This window comes from Gadus morhua, chromosome 4 (assembly GCF_902167405.1).
Source record: "Gadus morhua chromosome 4, gadMor3.0, whole genome shotgun sequence".
NCBI classification, from domain to species: domain Eukaryota; kingdom Metazoa; phylum Chordata; class Actinopteri; order Gadiformes; family Gadidae; genus Gadus; species Gadus morhua.
In genome coordinates, this window is record NC_044051.1 from 20,936,937 (window position 1) to 20,961,203 (window position 24,267).

Below are 24,267 nucleotides of genomic sequence, written 5' to 3' on the forward strand. Positions count from 1 at the left end.
ACTTTTTTGTTGGTGACTTTTCCTACGTTTCTCTTATAAATTGTATGATTGCATATCATTGCATGGTTGAGGGTAGCCTGAGGCAACCGGTCCTCCAAATGTTTTTATGAATAGACCTATGCCGTTCCTTGGAACAAAAAAGGGTTGGGAGGGAACCATGAGGGAACCCTATGGCGAGTGGATCGTGCCAGGATTCCCTGGAGAAGGATAACAACGTGTGAAATGAACGTGTGGAGAAGCTACGCCGCCGCCGTGTGGAGAGGATATGCACGCCGCCGCCGTTGGGACTGGGGATCGATTCCCAGTCTCTATATATAATTTTTTCTTCATTATTTTCTGATATTAATATATCCAATGACTTGTTGATGAATAAGTTGATGACATTTTATAAAAAACGTTAGTTTTTATGTGTCAAAAAGACAAACTGTTTTAAAACAGATCTCAAAAATGTTTTGATGATTGATGCAGAGGGGTATTCCCAGTGGTGTAGTGGTCCCTGGAGAAGTGGGTATACTCTAAATGTTTGCCCTTTTTTTAACGCAGCCCAGAAAAACACCCTTTTTTAGAAACAGTGATATTTGAGACTACTCTTTTTAGTTGACTTACATTGGCACATAATTTCTGCTGCTTGATCTCAGGGAGGAAGGATTATAAAATGACTAAACAAATACTGGCCCACAGACTAGTGAGAGACAACTATTCCTTATTCCTGGAATGACACTTATTCTCTCACATGGCAAATCAGTAATTTCTTTTGTAAACGGTGTCTTTGAACAGCTGATTCAGAACACATAGCATGGGCCAGAGTGTGCGACTATTATGAAATTAACATGACTTGATCAGGAGCAGTTCGTAGGTATTACTGGTCACACAGGCAGCCAGCATGAATGTAAAATATAGATGAGGTAAACATGGTGTTTCAGTAACTTTTTGAACATTTATTTAAATAACATACTACTTTTGACAATGCATCCTTATTCATATTTCACCTTAGATTAAACATTAGATTATTTCTCTTCCACAACAATCATCTCGTTAGATATGTATAATATCAATATATATATAAATATCATATGATGATTGAACATCATCATTCAAATTATTCAACAAAACAATATGTAACAACAACAATATTTAGTTTACAAAGAAAAAATAAAAATTGCATTTACAACACATCGATATGCTCTCTGAGCCCAGTACTGGGTTTCTAACCATGATCATACTACAGTAAATTCCAGACAGACTTGCTTTCTGCAGGAGTTTTCACACAGAAGAGGCAGCACGATGGCTCTTCAACCAGGTCTCAAACAGCCTCCTCTCCGACGGGGGCGGGGGGCAGAGCGGGCGTCGACGGCAACTGTACCGGTGTACGATCGCTAACATTAACTGCTGAGTTGCTGGCTGATTTTGGTTCGCTTCATTTTACCGGATTATTATAGAAAATCATTTAAAGTGAACTTGTGAAAGTAAATTAGTCTTTCGCGATATTTACTTTGGCATGACCCGCCTTTCTCTCCCTCCGATTGGCTCATTCGTCGTCATGCCTACAGTTAACCAATCTAATCAGTAAAGGCAGCGAGTATTAGCCAATAAGTGGCAGAGTAGCGTGGGTCATGGCTTCACCGGGGAAAAGTGCGCGATTTCGCTTGCAGATACTACTGAATGGTGCGCATCTGGGGGGGTAGAAGTAGAAGTGGGTATACGCAATGCTGACTGAAAAATAAGTGGGTATACGCCGTATACCCGCGTATACCCTGGACTACACCACTGGGTATTCCACAAAGCCGGTTTTATCACATAACCGGGCAAATTAACCCAGGGTTTGCGGTAACCCTAGGGTTTCCGTTCCAAAATGAACACGGTATGTTAGTTACTATAGCAACATATGCTCTGAATCAAACCTGGTCGGACCAGGTTTTGTGCAGGTTAAGTTTGGAACATAACCCGGTTTTGGGGATTTAAAGCTGCGTTCACCGCAGAGTCCATGTGTTCACAATGGCATGCCCTGTTGATACCGGAGCGCCAATTATTCGTGCAATCCACCGGGAGAGATTTGTAAGACCACGGCTATATTCGGATGACTTTTTGCTGGAGAGATACCGATTCTCACGCAAATCTTTAATATATTTAAATAGCCTTCTCTCTAGTTCAGGCGTTCTCACGGCGACGTAGGGTAGCAGGCGTCTTAGTGGCGACGAACTTATCCACACGTCGAGAGTAGACGTATATTTTGTCACAATTTCCTTATGTACGTCGCCGTGACACCGCCGCTATGGCCATAGTATGGCGACTCGCCATAGAACCCCTGTTGTAGAGCCGCGGTCCCGTGGTTAGAAGGAAACGCGCTCTACGTGCACCAGCGCGAGGACTCCTCACGTGACCCGTCGTCCCGCACTTCCGCTCCTGCGTGGAAAAGTTAGTCGAAATCTCGGTGAAGTTTATCCTTGCCGTTCTTGACCACAACACCACATTCATACGTTTACGTGGCGGAGTTTCAGTTCGGAACGTCATATACATTTTGGGGATAACATATGCTTAGAGTGCACACGTTTTTAAAGATGTTAAACATGTCGACGAACGCCTCCTACAACGACCAAGGAGGAGCGGAGGCTGCAGTGGAGGTCTGTACGGAGGGGACCTCCACCACCTCCGGCACCGGGGCGGGCTTCGGACTGTTCAGCACCGACTTTAAAAAGTAAGAGGGGTGTGTGTGTGTGTGTGTGTGTGTGTGTGTGTGTGTGTGTGTGTGTGTGTGTGTGTGTGTGTGTGTGTGTGTGTGTGTGTGTGTGTGTGTGTGTGTGTGTGTGTGTGTGTGTGTGTGTGTGTGTGTGTGTGTGTGTGTGTGTGTGTGTGTGTGTGTGTGTGTGTCCAGGCATGGATGGTAAGTCAGCATGTTATATTCTTGCCGAGATCCTTAATAGTTATTGTTACATGTACTTCACTCAATTGAAGGCGTGTTATTCTCTTGGACTCGTGTCTTTGTCCTGCCCACTGGAGTCATGGATCACGAAGGCACCTGTCTGACCAGTACAGCTGCTGCATGTCGGTTATAATAGGCCTACAGATCTCTGATGTAGGACTACTCATAGTGACACGTCCCCCACCCCCCTGGTACTCTGTTGGTCGGTGGCAGTGCGGATGATCATCAACGTTTTATTCATTTATTTTGCAATAATATACAAGTCATCAAGTGAATAGTATGCAAAATTACCCCTGCATGATAATGTCGTTGACAGCAGTAGGCTGGTAATCTGGCAATAATATGAACAAGAAAGGGAAGGTGCATTTATATATTTACGGAGAACCGATACCCTTTTATATGATAATGTAAAAGCTGTATCAAGTTATCTAGACCCAGGTTGGCCTACCAGATCTCCTTGTAATCAAAAGACATGGCAAATGATTTTTAATTCCCACTTATTTGCCGTGTTACGCCTATTATACACTAATACGTGTTTTTTTTTTTAAATATGATGAATCAGAATATTAGTGAATCATTCGTATTGCCTCGGACACCAAAAGGCCTCATCTTGTATAATAAGCTATGTGAGCTTGTGTTTGTTTTTTGAAGGAGACAAATACTAAAGAAGGCGATAGCCTAGTGCTAATGTCTGTGACATTAATTAATTGATGCTATTACTAGTTCAATCCCCGGCTCATCCAGCTGAGTGTCGAGGTGTCCCTGAGCAAACCTCACCCCGAGGGCTGGCTGTGTCCCCTCGCATAATTTACTCTGCCGTTGATGTGTGAATGTATAAACAGTAGTAAGGCACTTTGGATAAAATCATCTACTAAATGTAAATGTACCTACCTACCTGTAACAGTGTAGTTCGTATGCTATAACGTAATGAAACCACCTCGTGTTCAACCTACCTAAATTCTCCCATGTGACCGCCCCCCCCTCTTCCGTGACCTCCCATGCTCCCTGTATTATCTCGTGTCAGATTCAAGGTGATGGTACTGACTTACAAGTCAGTCAATGAAACTTCCCCTGCCTACCTCTAAGCGTTGCTCAAACCATCCCCCCGTACTCGAGATGTGTTCCACTCAACTACTTCAGCTGGACGTCTGGTACCACCATCGCTAAGAGCAACCAAAAGTCGATCATCCAAGTCACACCTCTTTTCTGTTTTGGCACCTCAGTGTAGGAATGAGCTCCCTGCCGATGTCAGGTCCGGAGAGTCGCTCACCAGCTTCCGCAAAGGACTCGACTCACCCCTCCTACGCACTTATTGTATGTTGTACGTGTTCGCACTTAAGATACACACTTATCGTATGTCATACGTCCTGGCACTTAATGTATGCACTTATTGTATGTCGTACGGCCTGGCCATCCAAAAATCATAATAATAATTAAAAAAAAGTACTTTGTTTTGTAGCAACTTAATAATATCCTAGTCATCTTTGTTGTATACTGGGAATGGGTTAACCTAGCGATTGTAATTGCTTTGCACTTGGTTCTGTGAACATCCTTACTGTACTGAAAGCGATATTGTTTCTCCTTCTGACAAGTGTACTTATTGTAAGTCGCTTTTGGATAAAATTGCTCTGGACAGGTGTTGAAAACTAGCATGTATGCTAATACACTTAAAACAATGCAAATAAAATCAAATGATAAAATCAAATAAGCTTCTGCTAAATGCCCTAAATGTCAATGTAAATAATGGCACGGTGTGGTTGGGATTAGTGGTTGCGATAACATTAATCCTTAACCCTATGCCTAGCTCTATTTTGACTATTCCTAACCCTTACCCCCTTACTCCTAACTCATTGTTCAGTAACATGCCGTTCAAAACATTTACATTCACATTGAGGGCATTTGGCAGATGCTTTTATCCAAAGCGCCTTACAATAAGTACATTTGTCAGAAGAAGAAACAACAATATATCGCTATCGGTACAGTAAGGATGTTTGTGACATGAAGGCCATGCCACTAGTTGCTGGCTAAGACATACATTCATTTACTTATCCTTCCCTTCTGTTATTGTGGTGAGTGCACGCACTACAATACAACTTCCCATGCTCATAACCTTACACAAATCCCCTGCAGGTAAATAGCAACAAGTAGATACACACAATTATTTGAGTTTGGTTTATTCCTTTGATACTTATCATGGTCCTTCCAGGACTCACTCATTCCAGGTTGCAACTAGAGTGCTTGCTTAAAGGTTGGGTATGGGATTTGCGAAACCCAGCAGATTTTCTAAATACACAACTCTAATGGTCCTACCCCCTCTCCTTCAACGCTGACTCTTACTCCACCCATTCCAAGTACATGGACGCGCAATCATGCATGAGCAAACACAGATGCGCGAGAGTGAGCCATTAGCTAGTTAGCTAGCTCCAGTAGCTAGCGCAGGATAACAACAAACAGAAGCTTGCTCTGGGTCACGAGCTTTGAGTATGTGCACGAAGGGGTCGCGCAGGGAGCGGGGGATGTCCAAAGCCACTCGGTGGGTCTGGAAATCATTGGATGGAGTTTTTCGAGCCCTGCCCGTTCCACAGATGATTGACTTGTTTAATTTTCATGTCAGTACTTCTAACTCAGTGGCTGTAAGCGGGTTATGATAAAGATTTCAAGTAATTTAGCAAAAATGGCCAAAAAAGAGAATTCCATACTCAACCTTTAAGGCTGCTTTAAATAGAGGGCACGGCAGATGTGCTGATGGTGGGAGATACCATCTGATATTAGCTCATGGGTGACATATGTATATGAGCGTGTGTGTATGTTTAAGTGTTCATGTAGGATATATATATGTTGGACTTGGTAGATGCTGTGAGAGTTATTATGTTGTGTATTGAAGAAAGGTTCTCCATGATCAATGCCCTCAGTCACATACACTGACTGTCTTCAAGACTGACTGACCCCCGTAAACTGTGGTTGGCAGGCTTTTAAGGCCTAGCCCCTCCCCTTAGCCAAACCATTAACCAGTTATTCAATTAACACATGGTTAACCCAAATTACACTTTGGATAACCTTCCTTCCAAGAAACAAGTGTCAAGCACTAACAATCAGTAGGTTAACCCATTCCCCGTATGCAACAAAGATAGCTAGGATAAGATGCTACACAATTGAGTACTCTTTGTATAACGTTATTACATACTAAGAACATGCTGTTACATGCTGTCACATCGCCTATTATACTGTACTTACTTGCCTAATTAAATTGTAACAGGACCCTGTCATTTAAAGTGTTGTCAGAGACGATCAGAAAAAACACAACTGGAGAAAGAAGCGTAACATGAATGGCTAGTTGCTCGGTTTCACTTTGTACAATATGAAAAATAATAGACAAGAAAAATCAAGAGCTAATAAACAAAACCCAATAAAGCAAAATTCAAAATACATCTGCGGAGGTGAAATTAAAAAGTGTCACACTTTGAAAGGTTTGAGATATATATGTGTGTGTGTGTGTGTGTGTGTGTGTGTGTGTGTGTGTGTGTGTGTGTGTGTGTGTGTGTGTGTGTGTGTGTGTGTGTGTGTGTGTGTGTGTGTGTGTGTGTGTGTGTGTGTGTATATATATATATATATATATGTGTGTGTATATATATAAAAATCGGAGATTAGTCAGCTATTAAGTGTTATAATGAAATAAAGTAACAGCACATGTGACTGTTACTTTTACCATAAGAAAATGAATCTTTTTTTCCACGATGAATCCGAAAGAGATCATTAGGTTTGTAGTCCCATACCAAGAGGCAAATTATTTGTCATTTCTAGTTTACCCATCCTATTTTTCCACTAGAGGGCAGTCAAACCACTTACTTAGGGCTATGCCTTAAAATGTATAAGTGCAGATTTTTGTACAGTATAAAATTGCTTTGAATTTTAATTTTTTATTTATTTCAGATTGTGATGGTTTTGGAACATTTGGTAAATTTCTCAACACGTATTGGGGCTTTAATTGGGGCTTTCAAGTAGTTGAAAGTAAGCCATTCTAGTATTTTTTTTATGACCTGGAGGCATTTCATTTCCCACAATTACTCCCTTTCTCATATTTGGACGCACAAATGGTATTTTTTTTTTTTTTGTCATCTGCCTATAGCATTTTCCAATCAAATATGAATTATATCTCTCAGTAATTTCTCACATGATGCTCACTATCAGTCATGTAGCTAGGCCATAAACCTGTTCGTTTGTGGAAAAAAATATTTGAAAATGCCAGCAGAGGCATTATGAATATCAAATATGATATTAACAGCGTCCACTACCCCTGGTTAGTTCTTTAATCTCCTAAACTCAGCCCAACTCGTACTCTTCCCCTTGCTGAACTTGATTCATCCGTAGGGCCAGCAGTCCTCATCTCATCTGTATTGTTGTCTTGGTCGTCTGAACCGGGTCAGAACAGCACAGCATCACGTCCGCTCTGTTCTTATCAGCTGGCAGGCTGTGTGATCTGACCGGCATGGGGGCCTGACTACAGTAAACTCCAGCAGAGGCGATGAAAAGTTTCTCATTGTTTGGCCACCGGCACACAAAGATAAGGCTCAGCGGTTTCCCCTTCTTAGAGGGAGGTGACCAAGCCAACCTTGGGCTGGTGAGGTGGCTTCACAAAGGAGCCACTTAACAAGTCATAAGTGTTTAGTGGCCTCTGGACCTCTAGGGGACCTGAGAGGAATCCTATATGATCCTGAAGAGGACAGTCAAACCACACCCGTCAGCAACGGGACTATTGATTCCAGCCCGCTGATGGAATGCGGCCCTGCCACGACAAGAGGACAAGAGGTCTCCAGAGCAGAATGAGTGGTGGCTGGTGGAGATGTTCGGGGGTGGAAGGGCCGGACAAGGGAGGTGAATCTTGTGACTCATATCAGGCAGAGAGTGCAACGAGACAAACGGCAGTGAAGGAAGACGAGGGAGAACAGACGGAGCACACACTGCCCTGAGGGCCGTGTTTCGCGTGGAGCCACAGTGGCATTTTTAAACCGGCATCTCATTAGCTGTAGCCTAGAGGGTAAAGCATTTGTTTAAACGGACTCTATTATTCAAAGTTTTTTTCTCAAAGAAACCCAACTGGTAGGGTTGTTTCTGGCGCGGTGGTTTCTGGTTGAGGTGTTTCTGGGAGCTTGCAACACGAGCTCTGCAGTGCTGACGGGTCGGCTGCTCGGCAAGGAGACGAGAGAGAAGAGGGACTGAGGGAGACGGCCATGTACGGCTGCGGGTTTTCGGCGTTTCGTCTGGAGGCCAGGGGGGCCATGAAAGCGGCCCTCGTGTCAGCCGAGAACCTCCAGCTCTCGCTGCAGCCGGAGCTCAGCCAGGAGGAGCAGGCCCTGACCCGGGCCCGCCGCTGCCATGACCACAAGGAGGCGCAGGGTCCCGGGTACGGACACCAGAACCCCCCCCCCAACAATCAGACGTGCTTCTGCTGTCAGCATAGCCGAACCGCATTTTCCATTGTTCTACTGTGTCGGGGCGTTTGGATAGTTTGTTTGAGAAATTTGCTGACAGTCATTGTGGAAGTTGGATTGAGGATATTTATTTGGCTAAAGTGGCTAAATACCGTTTTGTTTCCATGAAGTGTCTGCTCTGCTGGTACACTCTTGTTTTTGAGAACTTAGTATTGAGTCTGCATGGGGAATGTTTGCTATGTCCAAAAATGTTACCATATCACATGTATGCTTGATATCAATGCGTCACGCGCATGTGTATAGATGTCTGTCTGTCTGTCTGTGAAACCACTCGTTGGCTATCAAACATCATTCTCTACACCCTTTCTGCAGCCCCAGGTAGAATTTGTCTAATCCAGTGTTGATTATGCTTAACGCCGAATCCATAAATCCACAAACCATTACATTTAAAGTATGTAAGAGTTCTGAAATAGTTGAAATGCATTTGTTTTTCTGTTTATTATATGTTTCTATGGTAACAGACATTTGTTCCAACCAATGAATGTGATGAATGAAGATGTGTGTGTTCAACAGTTGGAAGCTTGCACAAAAACTTTTATTGTTTAGAAATTAGTCATTAGCTGATCTAGTAATTGAGAGGTTGGGTATTGTTTGCCGTCGTTCTCTGGTCTGGATAACTCTGCATCCTGTTTGTTCTTGTAGGAACGATGAGCTTAAGGAGATGTTGGAGAGCAACAAGGAGTCTCTCAAGCTGGAGGCCATGAAGAGGATCATAGGGGTGAACAAACGTATTTTTACATGTCGTGCTGTAGTTTGAAACCACAAACTGTGGGGTCATTGCTGGACAGAAAGAGATTGGTGATACTGATACATTTTCTGTCTTCATCCAGCTCATCGCCAAAGGGAAAAATGCATCTGAATTGTTTCCTGCGGTGGTGAAGAATGTTGCAAACAAAAACATTGAGGTATGGCAGATTGTTGTTGAGATGTAATTAAATTATTAATACACAGAGAATCATTCAAACTAATTGTAAATGGGTTTAAAGCTTGGGTAGGCAATTGATTGAGGCATTTTCTGTGAAATTTGTTGAAGTCCTCCTTACAGCTATTAATAAATCAAATGCTCTGACAAACTCTGGTTTATGTGGCTGTTGAAGGCCTGTAATACACCCTTGCAATCATTTAATTCAGCCTGAATGAAATGATTGCATGGCCTACCTTTCTATCTACCCACCCGGCTACCTGCGGCAGTGGACTTATTGCACATGACCCGAGTGTTCACAAGGCTGACCCACTGCTAAAGCTAGCGGGTGTTTTGGGGAAGTGGCATAAGAGGGAGGCCTGAAGGGAGGGGTGGCTGGTTTCTCCAAAGCTTTAACTTGCATAACATTCCACTCAAACATTTTCTGCTGAAATCTTAAGTTTGAGCTTCAGCCTTAGCTTCATTGATGATTGTAAATAACTTCTGTGAGCTTCAACCAACCGTGTGTAGAGGCTACCCAACTGTCCTTCACATAAACGTTTCCCATTCCTAGAAACGACTCACACAGGGTAACCCGTGTGTGTGTGTGTGTGTGTGTGTGTGTGTGTGTGTGTGTGTGTGTGTGTGTGTGTGTGTGTGTGTGTGTGTGTGTGTGTGTGTGTGTGTGTGTGTTGATTAGCGGCAGTGGAATAATGAAGTTAGTTTGAGGGGCAGCATATGTGTAGGAGTGCGCGAGCCAGGCGCATTGAGCGAGGCATGCAGGGGGAGGAGAGGCCCCCGTGGCCGCGATGGGGAGCAGGTGGATACATGTAATTAACAGCAGAGGGGCCCCAGTCACGTTCCCTCTCTCTGTGTCTCGGTCTCTCTTTCTCTCTCTTTTCTGATTGGACACAAATATAAAATCATGTATTAAGACCGAGTGGAGCAGTGTGTTTTATGCGCCCTTCGTATTTGAATTATAGTGAAACCGTTATTTGTGTATAGTGAATTTGATGACAGGACAATGGAGGACGAGCATCTTTCCTTCAGTCTTTCATCAGCAGGGCTTGTGTGTTGGTCATGGCTCGCCCAAGTGAAGGGGACCAGCTCATATGCAGTATGTCTACAATAAATGCTCTGGAAATGCTCGACTTCACGGAGCTCACCAGTCCCAGCCTCTTCCTCTCCCTGGAACCACAGCAGACTGCAGCCAGCTTTACGATCTGTTTGGGCTTTTGGTTCCATATCATCTCATTCCTGTTCTTTAGATAATTTAACTTTTTATCCCAGACCTAATAATGATGTGTCATTATCCCCAGGGCATATCCTTTATTTATTTCTTGTCTTTTTATATTGTATAATCTTCATTTATAGCTTCATTCAAATGTATTTAGCATGGTGAGTTGTGTTGCCGAGTGACTGTTGAAAGGGTTTTGCATGTCAGTGTCAGTGGATTCCCCAGGGAGTTGAACCGTCTCATGTGTTTGTGTTGCAGCTGAAGAAGCTGGTGTACGTGTACCTAGTCCGCTATGCTGAGGAGCAGCAGGACCTGGCCCTGCTCTCTATCAGTACCTTCCAGAGAGCACTGAAGGTAGGTCACACCAAGGCCTCCTCTCCAAAACATGTACTCACAAGAGATCTGCCGCTGTGTAAGAAACCCTCAGATCACAATTGATTCATCCGTACCACAGCATTGACATTTACATTTACATGCAGGGCATTTAGAGACGCATTAATCCAAAGCGATTTAGAATAATTACATTTGTCAGAAGAAAGAGCAACAACAATATATCGCTGTCGGTACTGTAAGGATGTTCATAGAATTGAGGGCAGGGCAACAACAATCGCTAGATTAACCCATTCCCCGTATACAAGAAAGATAGCTAGGATAAGAGGCTACACAACTACGTTTTTTGTTGTTGAGTGTCAGAACATACGACATACAATAAGTGCCTACATTAAGTGCCAGGACGTACAACATTCAATAATTGCGTACATTAATTGTATAGCAGCAGCAGAAACGGTGCAGGTCGATGGTTCAAGGCAAAAAATAAATTATAATAAGATAAATACACATAAAATCAACATGCATCTGCCTATTGGGATTTAGAAAGTACTAAAATAAAAAAAACTATTTACATATCTCTTTCGATGGGCTATTGTCAGCTTGTATTGATAAAAATAATATCATCACATAATAATCATATGTTTACCTATCACTATGCAAGGCGACAAAAAGGGGCGATATGCCAACACAGAGCCATTGTGCCACCTGCTTGTATTGTATGAGTAAACCCTTTCCAATTAACATTGATAAGAATGTGGCTTCATTAACTTAGCCTACTTGGTATAACAAAAAGGTCTACGTATTTTAAATTGTTTATCAGATCATGAATGAAACATTGTCATTCTTCAGGTTACTATTAACATATCCTAGGGGAAGAGTAGGGGGAGGCATGAGCTGGCCTCTAGGAGATGCCAACCCTCTCCACCCCATCTTGAACAAAGATGGAGACGTATGGAGGACTAAGACCTCTCCTCTGATCACCTCCTCTCTGCCAGGACCCCAACCAGCTGATCCGAGCTAGTGCGCTACGTGTGTTGTCCAGTATCCGGGTGCCCATCATCGTCCCCATCATGATGCTGGCCATCAAAGAGTCCGCCAGTGACATGTCTCCGTACGTGAGGAAGACCTCGGCCCATGCCATCCAGAAGCTCTACAGGTACTGTGGTCTGTGGCTTTATGTGTCCGTCCTGCCAGGATGCACCGTGCTTACTGGACACTACTCTGGGATTCATGTAATTTGAAGCCACTTTTGCTAGGATAGTTTAACTGTAAGGGACATGGTGTTATCGCAGAGCTAGAGCGAAGGTTCGCAATGCCATCCTGCTCCTTAATAGAAAACCAAACCCTTAAAAAGGGGATTTAGATGTGAAGTGATGTAGTGGGATCCAAAGTAGTGCAGTAGTGGACAGATCCTGTTCCAAATCTCAACATAAATGCACAAAGTTTTAATGAGGTGTAAATATTGACTCAGACTGCTCTCTATGGTTAAACGCATGCTGTTGCATGAATTACCTGTGATTGGTCATTGTGGGGTACCTGGTAACGTAAATCAAACATTCTGGCTACACCCTCCCCCCAAAATCTATTTCTTGTAACGTAGCATAGCGAATGGAAACATACTAGCCCTAAGCCCCGCCCCTAAATGGAAGCTTTGGATGGAAGGGAGTGAAGTGTTTATCTGGTGTGTTCGTCAGATAAATCATACTCTTTATTATTGTTTACCGATAAGTAGTTTGGCAAGGAAATTAACTGAGGAAATGTCTGTTGCCATGTCACGACATTGGAAACAGTTAAGCAGCCTTAACGCTGATACGAAGGACAAGAGGAATGTAAAGTATTTTGTTTTGACTGAGTTTTGTAGGCTGGGACTGCCTGGTAGGACCATGTTGATTTGTGACAATTTTGGTGAGGTCACAGGTTCATCTTGCTTTAGTGGTCTAAAACAAGTATTTCATTGCAGCCTGGACCCAGAGCAGAGGGAACACCTCATCGAAGTCATTGAGAAACTATTGAAAGACAAAAGCACAGTGAGTAAAAAAAGTCTTTCTTTCTTTCTTTCTTTCTCTTTTATTTATATATGTAATTATTTTTTGCCACACAATGACCACACTCACCACTGGGGGGTGCCCCCCTCAAGCGCTTCACCCTCCTCGCCCCTCTTTCCTTGGGCTAGCGCCCCAATGCCATGGTTTGTTAACACCCACTTAGGGCCAAACATCTTCAGATGGTTCTTGTTAAGTGTCCATTTGGAAAGGGGCTTCAGCTCTGATGCTCGTGTCAGCTTAATTCTCTCTCAGGCCAACTTTCTCCCCTTCCTTTCCCCTTATCGTCTCTGGCCCCAAAATGGTAGGCTACATGAATTAGTCGGCTCCGCAGATTCCTGCTTTAGACCTCGTCTAGCGAATGGGGACAGGCGCAACTGGCGCCGCAACACGTTACTTTCAGACGGACAATATAATATAAATATAAAGGGCATATGAAGTTCTTTATATCACATTATAAATCACAGACACACACACACACACACACACACACACACACACACACACACACACACACACACACACACACACACACACACACACACACTGACACACACACACACACACACACACGCAGTTTGTTGCAATTTGTTATTCACTCACTGTATCCATGTCATCATAGCAGCCAAACAGCCCAGGCCCCGAGTGGGGGTGTAGGGGAGGCGGTGGGGTTTGGAAAGTCCCAGTGCCAGATGCATAGCATATTTAGCTGCAGACGCTAACAAAGACAGATGAGTGGTCTTCAGCGGGGGCCCACAGACCGGGCTGGTGGGACGCGAGGGAAAGGGCATTATCATCTCACGGAGCTAGCGCGGTATTAGCGGGTGATGAATGGAGCAGCTCCTGGACACGGCAGATAGTTAATGGCTCTCTGTCGGCTGATGCACTTTTTACGACGGCAGAATGATGGTATCTTTAGTTTGTCCTGCCGTCAGGTCCTTGTTGTTGGCGTTTAGGCTTGTGTTGTTGTCTGCTGTCAGCCCTCACAGCAGGTGATTTAAATGTGTGCGTTATGTATGTTGTAAAACATGTCCTATAGTTTGAGAGGGATTTAGGAACCTTCACGGTCTCAAAATCTGGCGAACGCTTTTCAATTGGCTGACTGCATGTGTTTTTTTTGCAGGTCAGAGTGCATTTGTTAACTTGTTTTCATCAACTATCTCCGTGTCATAATAAGTTTTGTACAATAACTAGGATGTATTTTGTTGACACACATGTGCATCATGACGATATTCGAACCAATCCCTTTTCATGGTATTAGGCAGGCGTCCCCGTAGAGAAACATACTGACCGGTCCCGCGTTAAGACAGCCTCAGGTAACACACCTAATTGCGCCGAGTGGCTGAGATTCATTTAGCCGTTTATCTGCAAAATCAATGGAGGAAATTGGGGTAAATCGTTGCGGTGCCTTGGATGTCACCGGATCGGACGGAGAAACGGTGGAAACGTTTGGTTATTGTTGCAATCTGTGTCGTTGTCTGCTGCCCACGCGGCCATTTACCTTTTTACAGATGTGCTCGTCAACCTAAACGGCAGCGACACCCGGGGGTGCTCGGTAAGCAGGCGCTGCTTTTAAAGACGAGCCCGGGGGGGGGGGGGGGGGGGGGGGGGGGCTGATGACATAGACAGCCCAGGAGTTGGTGCAGCTGTTTCAGCGTGATGGATCTATTATTCAGCCATTACAAGATAAATGATCGATCCCTCCCATCCGAGCCCCCGCACCCTTTGCAAAATTGAAATGAGAGCGTAGAGGAGCTGGGGGGGGGGGGGGGCATGTACGACTGTGTCGTGGTGGGGTTGCTATGATTAGGGGCTAGGTGAGCTGCCCACTAATTTAAGAGGAAAAAAGAGAGGCAGGGAGGGAGGAGGAGAATAGGGAGGATAACGCCGACCCCACAACGGGCCATCCATCAGGAGGAGGCATGCGGCGCGGGCTGGTGTGATGACCCAGCACTCCGTGCCGCCCGCCAGCGTAATTAGGATTCATAGCAGAATAGATGCAGGGAAACGGCCCGGGCCCTTCATCATCTTACAGGAAATGTATTGTTATTAGAAGAACCATTTGCTTAGCGTGATTTTCCCATTACCGGCTTGTCACATAAAAAAAAGGGGTGTTTCAGGTAAAGGTGAGGAGGAGGAGGAGGAGCAGGTGTTTGAACTCCCAAGATTGGGGCGTCAGATTTGTTGATGTTGCGTGTAGTTTACCTTGGAGCGTGTGTCTTATGGGGAAGTTGGAGTAGAATGAACAACGCTGTGCAGAAACGCTGCACACAGCCTGTCTCTCAACCCTGCGCGCGGCTAAGCTAACCTTGGCGATGGATGACGTATTGCCACACATCATCATGTCCCAGACAGCTAGGGAGCATACATGTTTACATGCCACACATATTTAAATATATGTTGTCTATATGCAGGCGTTCTGATTGATATCTGAGCTCAGGTCAACTGGATGTTAAAGAGGATGGTGAGATGGTGGGTTCTTATTGGCCTTGATGCGAGTTCACCTGAATGTAAAAAAGGATAGGATAGTGTAGGAGATTGTGTGTTCCCCTCCTTGCAGAAGGGTTGTGGATTTGAACCACAATATGCCTGTAGCCATCCTTGAGTAGGATTCCTCTACCACTCTGTGCTTCCAAATGAAAAGCTTCAGATAAATCACCAAATAGTACAAAGGTAGAGCATGAAAATACCTGTATACACCTTTTATCTAACAGTATTTTGAACTACTATTTTCTTGTTAGTTTTTTATAAGCTCCCCAGCAGGTGAGAGAAACTAAACATGTGCCTGGATGCTTTATAAAACATTAAAATGTTTCCTCCAAACGTCAGTATCTGTTGGGGAGTGTCTCAATATACGAGGCCTGGCCAAGGGTTACTCTGCTCTCAGAGAACACACACACACACACACACACACACACACACACACACACACACACACACACACACACACACACACACACACACACACACACACACACACACACACACACACACACACAGGGAGAGGGAGAGAAATGCATGCCCAACCACACACAATCAATGTGTGCTCATGACAGAGCTGATAGGACGGCTCCAGGGTTACCAGCGGGGCCACCCAGGGCCCGCACACGTTAATTGGCAATACCAGATTCTGCTCCCGCTCCCCATCCCTTCCTCACCCTGCGTTCCCGTCCGCCTGCCGTGTTAATGCTGTTTGCATATTAATGCGCCGCCGTGTCACTCAGTCAGGCCGCTCAGTCAGGACGCTCGGGAGACCAGCACGCTGCTGCCGGGGAGCGACACGCACACACAACCAAATGGGGTTTCTCTCTCTCTAATAAAACCGCTGGCTGATTGTAGCGTGTAGCGGTGTTGTCTTTCTGCGTCTCTCTTCTCTCTCTGTGTGTCTATCTATGTCTCTCGGTCTCTTTGTTTCTCTGTTTCTCTCTCTCTGTCTTTCTCTCTCTCTATCTGTCTCTCTGTCTCTGCCTCTGTCTCTGTCTCTCTCTTTCTGTGTGTGCATCTCCCAACCCTCATAACATCAGTATTTAAATAACACTTGAGCTGAGAAAAACTGAAAATGCCAATGAGGATTGTGAGACGGATGCCATATTGGAAACTGCAATTTGTTATCGTCTGATTTCTTTCACAGCACAGTGTGAAAAAAAGACAACTGCTAAGCGTTTAGATTTTCCGTCTAATTAAGTCCTGACTATTTGAGCTGTAGTCTTGTTTACCTTAATCAAAGCAGTAAATCACCATTATGGTGCTCATTCAATTATGTACAATATTAGCAAGTTCTCTAACACCAGTGTCATGTCCGTTCATGTCCGTTTTGTGTCGATGGAAAACGTGTGTAAAACATCAGCACACAATTTTTCTCCCAAAAAAGCTAATATGCGCATCCTGGCATTACCTAAAGGGGCCATGCATGCGTGTGTATGTGCGTGTGTGTGTACATCATTCACTCCAGCGTTTTGCTGTCCCATATGTCCTCCCTCAGCTGGTGGCAGGCAGTGTGGTGATGGCTTTCGAGGAGGTGTGTCCTGACCGCATCGACCTGATCCACAAGAACTACCGCAAGCTGTGTAACCTGCTGGTGGACGTGGAGGAGTGGGGCCAGGTGGTGATCATCTCCATGCTAACGCGCTACGCCCGCACCCAGTTCACCAGCCCCTGGCAGGAGGTGAGGCCGGGGAACAGGACCCCTTCTGGTTCCAGGGGTGGAAGGGTGGAACATGCCCCCTTCTGGTTCCAGGGGTGGAAGGGTGGAACATGACCCCTTCTGGTTCCAGGGGTGGAACATGCCCCCTTCTGGTTCCAGGGGTGGAACATGCCCCCTTCTGGTTCCAGGGGTGGAACATGACCCCTTCTGGTTCCAGGGGTGGAAGGATGGAACCTGACTGGTGGAAACCTAATGGTGCGCTGGTCTAGGCAGGGTCAGTCAGGGTGTTTGTGTTGGTACGACCCCCCAATGTCCCCAGGCTACCATTCATTGGAAGTCTTCTTTTGACAGTGTCTGCTGAATGGCTAGTCAATAGTAAAATATAATAATAAAGATTGAACCAAGACTTTTTTTTTCTTGTTAGGTGAGTGCTGCATGCAGCGCTCAACTATTGTTCTATATACGTTTTATTCTAAATTTCTTTCCCATTTATTATTCTCTGCAAACTTTGGGACCTATCTCCTTCCTCAATTTTTCACCTAGAGACTCCATTCAAATTTTAAAATGTTCAGAATAGCTTGGAATCGCACGCTCCTTTTCAGATATTTTAAATATTTTATACTTTTCAAACCATTTAACAAATCTATACACTTCCAAACGAAATTTCAATATTATTTAAACATTATTCAGTATCACAGTTTTAGTTTCATACCGGCTTCGTTTTCAGTTGGTCTCATTGATTTACGTTGACGCTGGAGCGTGAGGACGTTCAGCAGTGTTGCCAGATTGGGTGTTTTTTTCCCGCTAGAAGTGGCTACTTTTGGAGGACGTTCAGGCAGTGTTGCCAGATTGGGCTGTTTTTCCCGCTCTATTGGGCTACTTTTAATCACTCACCGGCTCGCTATTCTCTTAAAGAATCACACACACACACGCACGCACGCACGCACGCACGCACGCACGCACGCACGCACGCACGCACGCACGCACGCACGCACGCACGCACGCACGCGCGCGCGCGCGCACGCACACACGTCTAGCGCACGCACACACGCGCACGCGCGCACGCACACACGTCTAGCGCACGCACACACGCGCGCGCGCGCGCACGCACACACGTCTAGCGCGCGCGCGCACGCACACACGTCTAGCGCGCGCACGCACACACGTCTGACTCACGCACGCACACACGTCTGACACACACACCCACACGTCTGACACACACACACACACGTCTGACACACACACACACACACACACGTCTAACACACACACGTCTAACACACACACCAGCAGTGCAGGGCAATACATTTGACCTTTCAGTTTCTTCAGTTCAATTCATTTTACATTACCTCATTTTTAGCAATGCTTTGCGCTTTTCATTCAGCTGTCACTTTATTTGTTTCCAACCATTTACATTTTCTTAAATGGTCTGAATGTTTACATTGTATACTCCAATTAGACTTTTGAACTTTTGTTCAAATCCCTTCACTTGATTTAAGCCATTAAATGTTTCTTTATGTCTTAATCTATGTGGCTTCATTAAAAAATATTTTCAACCTCACTTTGTACTACAGCACTCACCACATTTTCTGCAGGAAATGTATTTTCTAGTTTATTTTGTTAAACCGAAAATAATTGTAATGAATAATGAAGTTGAATTCAAAGTTTGAAAGTATTTCAGTCTTGTTTATATTGTGTGCAGGCTATTTACATCATGATCTGTTTGTCCAAGAGGATGATCTCCATCTCGCTGGCTTTCAGGGTGTCTCATTTGATGAGAACAACGAGAAGGCCTTCTACGACTCTGATTCGGAGGAGAAGAGAGACGAGACGGAGACCAAGCCCTACATGATGGACCCAGACCACCGACTGCTGCTGCGCAACACCAAGCCGCTTCTGCAGAGCAGGAACACTGCAGTGAGTACACAGCAACATCACGTACTCTGTTCTCTGCTTTCATCACATTTCTTAACATTAAATAGCATTGCTAAGGAAGTAAGACTATGGAGAAAGAAGTGGACATTCTGTTGGTGAAGATGTTTCTAGAACGCTACTCTGAAGAATGTTGTTGGTACAATGTCTGTCAAGGAGTAGACATACTTGGCGTGTGGTTGGTCAGTGTATCTGGGAGCATCTTTAGAAATAATGCTCCTTTCCGAGTACATACAGAGCATTGTGATGTTTGGAGGGAATACTGGAATTGAACAAGGGTGAATATTTGGTCTTCAATGTACACAACACATTGAAGGCATCATTTGTGTTGGTTAAGGAAAAGCAGTCATTCGGATTGGTTCCTCACCATTTTCAGCATGCAGACATGTGTTCATAACTTAAACACTAAGACCTTGTGGGTGACTAATGGAGACGCTGGTCTATGTTGTCACACACACACACACACACACACACACACACGAGCGCACACACACACACACACACACACACACACACACACACACACACACACACACACACACACACACACACACACACACACACTACCAACACGTATACTGTAGCAGCCTAATGCATCTGAAGGCTGGATGGACGGATGGATGCAGGGATATAAAAAAGCTGAGAGGAAAATGGAGTGGGAGCAGAACTCCATCACCAGGGGCCTCAAGGTCTCTGTCGCTGTGCGGCAGCTGGAGGACAAATGCCCCCAAATACAAGGTTTTGATTAAAAACGCTGCTTGCCTGTGGAGAAAACGTGGCCATGTGCTCCATCTTAATAGAGAGGCTGGATCACATCAGTATGATGGCTGCTGTGCACACATCCTTTTCCGTCGTGCCAGGTTTATTTTTATTTTTTTTATTTTTGAAGGTTCTCTGGGGAATCAGAGGTGCCTTTTTAGAGGGGCTCCGAGAAACATTTCAGAGATCAGTTGGGTTTAAGATTTTTTTTCTTATTTTGTCTATACTCACTATACATATAATGTTTTATTTTTCTAGATTGGAATTCATAAACCAAGTTTAGAATTGTATATTGACAGTGAAATCATGCAACAACGACAACAATAGCAAATATTGAGCATCATCCCTAAAGTCTTATGCTGGGGTCTTTGTGAATGACATCATCACTAGTATCTTCTCCTGGGGTCATTCTGAGTGACATCATTACCAAAGTCTTATGCTGGGGTCTTTGTGAATGACATCATCACTAGTATCTTCTCCTGGGGTCATTCTGAGTGACATCATTACCAAAGTCTTATGCTGGGGTCTTTGTGAATGACATCATCACTAAAGCCTTGGGGTCTTTCAGGTGGTGATGGCCGTGGCCCAGCTCTACTGGCACCTTGCACCGACGCACGAAGTCAGCGCTGTCACCAAGTCCCTGGTCAGACTGCTCAGAAGCCACAGGTAGGACTCAGACCACCTTGTCTCAGCTCTACACTGCACTGAAGGCCAACAAATACTTCCAACTGATGGATGCAATAGTCCATATTTAACAGACATAAATCTACAGATACCAGGAACCCACCGTATTATTCTCATGGAATGGTAAACCACCTAAAGGGGACTGGGAGAATGGTGACTCGTACAGGCCGATACAAACCAGAACCGGCTGGCTATAGCATTGTTGGCAGAGAGGCTTGTTTCTCCACTTTGTTTCCTTATTCTCTGATGACCTATAGTTGTCATTTTAAGACTTAGTGCAGTCATTTTGATACATAGATCCTTTCATTTGGTAGAGCTTTACAGTTTTTGGCATGTAAATGCAGTCAATTAACAGAACTTGGGGGGCCGCATACCATTAAGGCCCAGTCCTGATCGCAGCGACCCGGGTTCGATTCCTGTCCGTGTTCCTTTTCTCTATGTCCTCCCCTCTCTCTCCCATACCTTTCTGTCTATCTCAATCTAGCATAAAGTGTAAAAAAGCAAAAATAAATCTTAAAAAAAAAAAGAAAGAAACTTAACCTGATTGTGAGCCGCATTTATAACGAGGATTGTCTTTGATGAGTGTGTCTGCTGGATGACTAGTGGGTGAATAATGGAGTCATAAAGACGTGTCTTTTTTCTCTCCAGAGAGGTGCAGTACGTGGTGCTGCAAAACATTGCCACCATGTCGATCCAGAGGAAGGTAAGATGTCACTACAGAGAGTACCAGACGATGTGAATCCTGTCACGTATAACACGATGTGAATCCTGTCACGTATAACACGATGTGTCTCCCCCACCCAGGGCATGTTTGAACCCTACATGAAGAGCTTCTACGTGAGATCAACAGACCCCACGCACATCAAAACACTGAAGGTAGCTCAACCCGGCCATAGAGCTGTTGTGACAAATAGAGTTTAGTTTGAAATTACTATTTTAAATCCTGTGTTTTCGCTCCTCAGCTGGAGATTCTCACCAACCTGGCGAACGAGGCAAACATATCCACCATTCTGAGAGAATTCCAGGTTCGTCTCGGTTTATAAATGTAATTCGTCTTTTATTCATATTTTGTATCATGACCAGCATACATTCCCACTGTAAGGTTAGCGATTGGTTATTCATCTGGCCTCACAAATCAGAAAGATTGAAAGATTTACACTTTTTAGTTGTTGTTGATGGTAAATGGACATGGGGCATTTACACAGCGCTTTTCTAACCAGTGGCCACTCAAAGCGCTTTACAATATTTCCTCACATTCACCAATTCATGCACATATTCACACACCGACTGCGGTTCGAACCACGCAAGGCGACAGCCAGCTCGTCAGGAGTAGTCAGGGTGAGGCGTCTTGCTCAAGGACACCTCAACACTCTTCCCTGGCTTGTAGGAGCCGGGTATCGAACTAGCAACCTTTACGGTTACCAGCCAACCTGCACTAGTCCTGAGCTACATGCCGACCCAAGCCTGACAGTGGTTGGTTTCCTGCCCAGGCTCTGTGCCGTCTCCCCCAGAACATTGCAGATGCTCCTTCTCAGTGCTAACCCCTCTCCCTCCAGACCTATGTGAAGAGCCAGGACAAAGCGTTTGCTGCCGCCACCATTCAGGCCATCGGCAGGTGTGCCACCAACATCTCTGAGGTCACAGACACCTGTCTCAATGGCCTGGTGCTGCTGCTCTCCAACCGAGACGGTACCGTCCAACACACTTAGTTTATTATCAAGGTCCTGTCGTAATTTGTTTGTGTGTTTGTTCTGTGAAGATCTCTGCGGGTGTGTGTGTGTGTGTGTGTGTTTTGAGACACTCTGTGCTGTTTTCCACAGAGACGGTGGTGGCGGAGAGTGTGGTGGTGATCAAGAAGCTCCTGCAGACCCAACCCACCCAGCACAGTGAAATCATCAAGCACATGGCCAAGCTCTTTGACAAGATCACGGTACAATGTGCAGTCCTAGAGCTAGAGACTCTAAAAGGGTGTGTTCTCATAGGCTAGTGACCTGCAGACGAATACGGTGATCTCGAAAGGGTACAATCAGACTGCAATGTCTGAGTTACATTTAGGGCATTAGCAATGGGAATGGGAAACTATTGTAAGTGCTTGGCACTTGAATCCACAAACATCCTTACTGTACCGACAGCGATATATTGTTTCACCTTCTTCTGGCAAATGTACTTATTGTAAGCCGCTTTCAATAAAAGCTGTTTGTTGAACCAAGTGCCAAGCACTTACAATAGATTCCCATTCCCCGTATACAACAAAGATAGTTAGGAGAAGATGCCACACAACTAAGTTATATACCTAAGTATGACATAAAATAAGTGCGTTAGTTAAGTGCTAGAACCTACAACATACTATAACTAGGAAAGGTGGGACAAGGGGTGACAAGGGCTATGCAGAGTCTCGGTGAACTCTGAACAAGTGCGTCTTGAGCCTTGCGGAAGCTGGCTCTGCAGTTGTTGGTTTAATTAGGCCAGGAGCGGACTTGGATCTCTGTCCTTGTATCCCCTGCTTAAAGGGTCCTACTAATGCACAAAATCCGTCACAACTCAGTAGGTCTGTATTGCGGGCAGCCGGGCAGGCAGTGGTCTGTTAGGGCGCTTTGGGAAAGTTTGCCATTTTGTTTGCGAACACCATTTTCTATTTGGTACATTGATACATACTAGGGGTCTAGTGGCTAGGGTGTTTGGGTCCCAGCTAAAAGTTCTGGGTGAGACAACCCTAACCCTAACCCATTGTGCACAGCCTCCCCTATTTGCTATCTAATGACCACAGGACCTGGATTCTCTGCAAGTCACTTGGGGGTGATCATCATGTTCTTGCGACTTTTCCTTTTTACTTTTGACTGTTATATGACGTATGTATACATGTTTAACGTCTCCTAAGCTAGAAAAACTACGTCAGAGCCAGGGGGAGTATTCACGCCCCCCGAGGACGGCCCCCAATAAATGGGTGATACAGCCTGTTTGCGCTCAAACTTTTCTCCCATAATAGTGTGCCATCAGACTGTGCAGTGGGCATTGCAGTCGCCTCCTGGTTACCCACAATGTTAACAATTTCTCTGGGGTGTGAATTTGCAGACACACGTGCAAAGCGTTCAACCAATCACAGCAGACTGGGCTACTCGGGAGGGGGGGCTTAAAGCAACGTGATACAAATCAGAACGTTTTTGTAAGACGCTGAAATTGGTTTGGCAGAAATGAACAGTGTGGGGTATTTCTTAACCCTATTCTAGTTGTACTCCCAAATGCAATTATCAACCCTAAAAAGGCATGATTTGGGATCTTTAAAAGCATCAGCTCATTACTGAACTTAAAATAACCTCCAAGCGGCTGAACATGTGTGCTCCCCTCTGCGGGTGGCTAGGTGGCGATGGCCCGGGCCAGCATCCTGTGGCTGATCGGGGAGTACTGCGAGAGGGTGCCCAAGATCGCCCCCGACGTCCTCCGCAAGATGGCCAAGAGCTTCACGTCGGAGGAGGACATCGTCAAGCTGCAGATCGTCAACCTGGCCGCCAAACTCTACCTGACCAACTCCAAACAGGTGAGGGACCCCAGAGGGACCCTAGGGGAAATTGCGCAAAATCAGCTGATTGCAACGTTCCTTACTGTGAGATATTCAAACGCTCCGTGGTCAAGCTGCTGCAGTTTTATAAAAAAAAGGTGGCACAAAAAACACTGCTGTGCTTAAGAAGTTGTGTATTAAAGTGGAATCTCCTTTGTGGATCTGGGTAAGTTTCATAAGATCAGATGGTACATGTGGAGCTATGTGTGGGGAGAGTACCAGCACTATCTCCCCTAACTCACCTGAGTAACTCATTTAAAAAGTTATGTGCCA

General features: G+C 45.0%; 1 protein-coding gene across 4 annotated transcripts in view; it reads left to right on the plus strand.

Moving 5' to 3' along the window:
* Positions 1-2,369: 2,369 nt before the first annotated feature.
* ap3b1a (adaptor related protein complex 3 subunit beta 1a) overlaps positions 2,370-24,267 on the plus strand; it is a 51,585-nt gene continuing 29,687 nt past the window's right edge. For 2 of the 4 annotated variants that reach the window (XM_030353669.1, XM_030353670.1), the window contains exons 1-15: positions 2,370-2,695; positions 9,052-9,127; positions 9,240-9,314; positions 10,806-10,901; positions 11,873-12,033; positions 12,838-12,904; positions 16,902-17,084; positions 18,825-18,980; positions 20,323-20,420; positions 21,087-21,141; positions 21,243-21,314; positions 21,401-21,463; positions 21,995-22,127; positions 22,259-22,368; positions 23,797-23,973. In XM_030353669.1, the coding sequence (XP_030209529.1) occupies positions 2,532-2,695; positions 9,052-9,127; positions 9,240-9,314; positions 10,806-10,901; positions 11,873-12,033; positions 12,838-12,904; positions 16,902-17,084; positions 18,825-18,980; positions 20,323-20,420; positions 21,087-21,141; positions 21,243-21,314; positions 21,401-21,463; positions 21,995-22,127; positions 22,259-22,368; positions 23,797-23,973 (1,686 nt within the window). In that variant the 5' untranslated portion in view covers positions 2,370-2,531. Of the gene's footprint in view, positions 2,696-7,526; positions 8,322-9,051; positions 9,128-9,239; positions 9,315-10,805; positions 10,902-11,872; positions 12,034-12,837; positions 12,905-16,901; positions 17,085-18,824; positions 18,981-20,322; positions 20,421-21,086; positions 21,142-21,242; positions 21,315-21,400; positions 21,464-21,994; positions 22,128-22,258; positions 22,369-23,796; positions 23,974-24,267 lie in introns of those variants that run through there. The other 2 variants (XM_030353668.1, XM_030353667.1) reach the window with 2 other exon arrangements.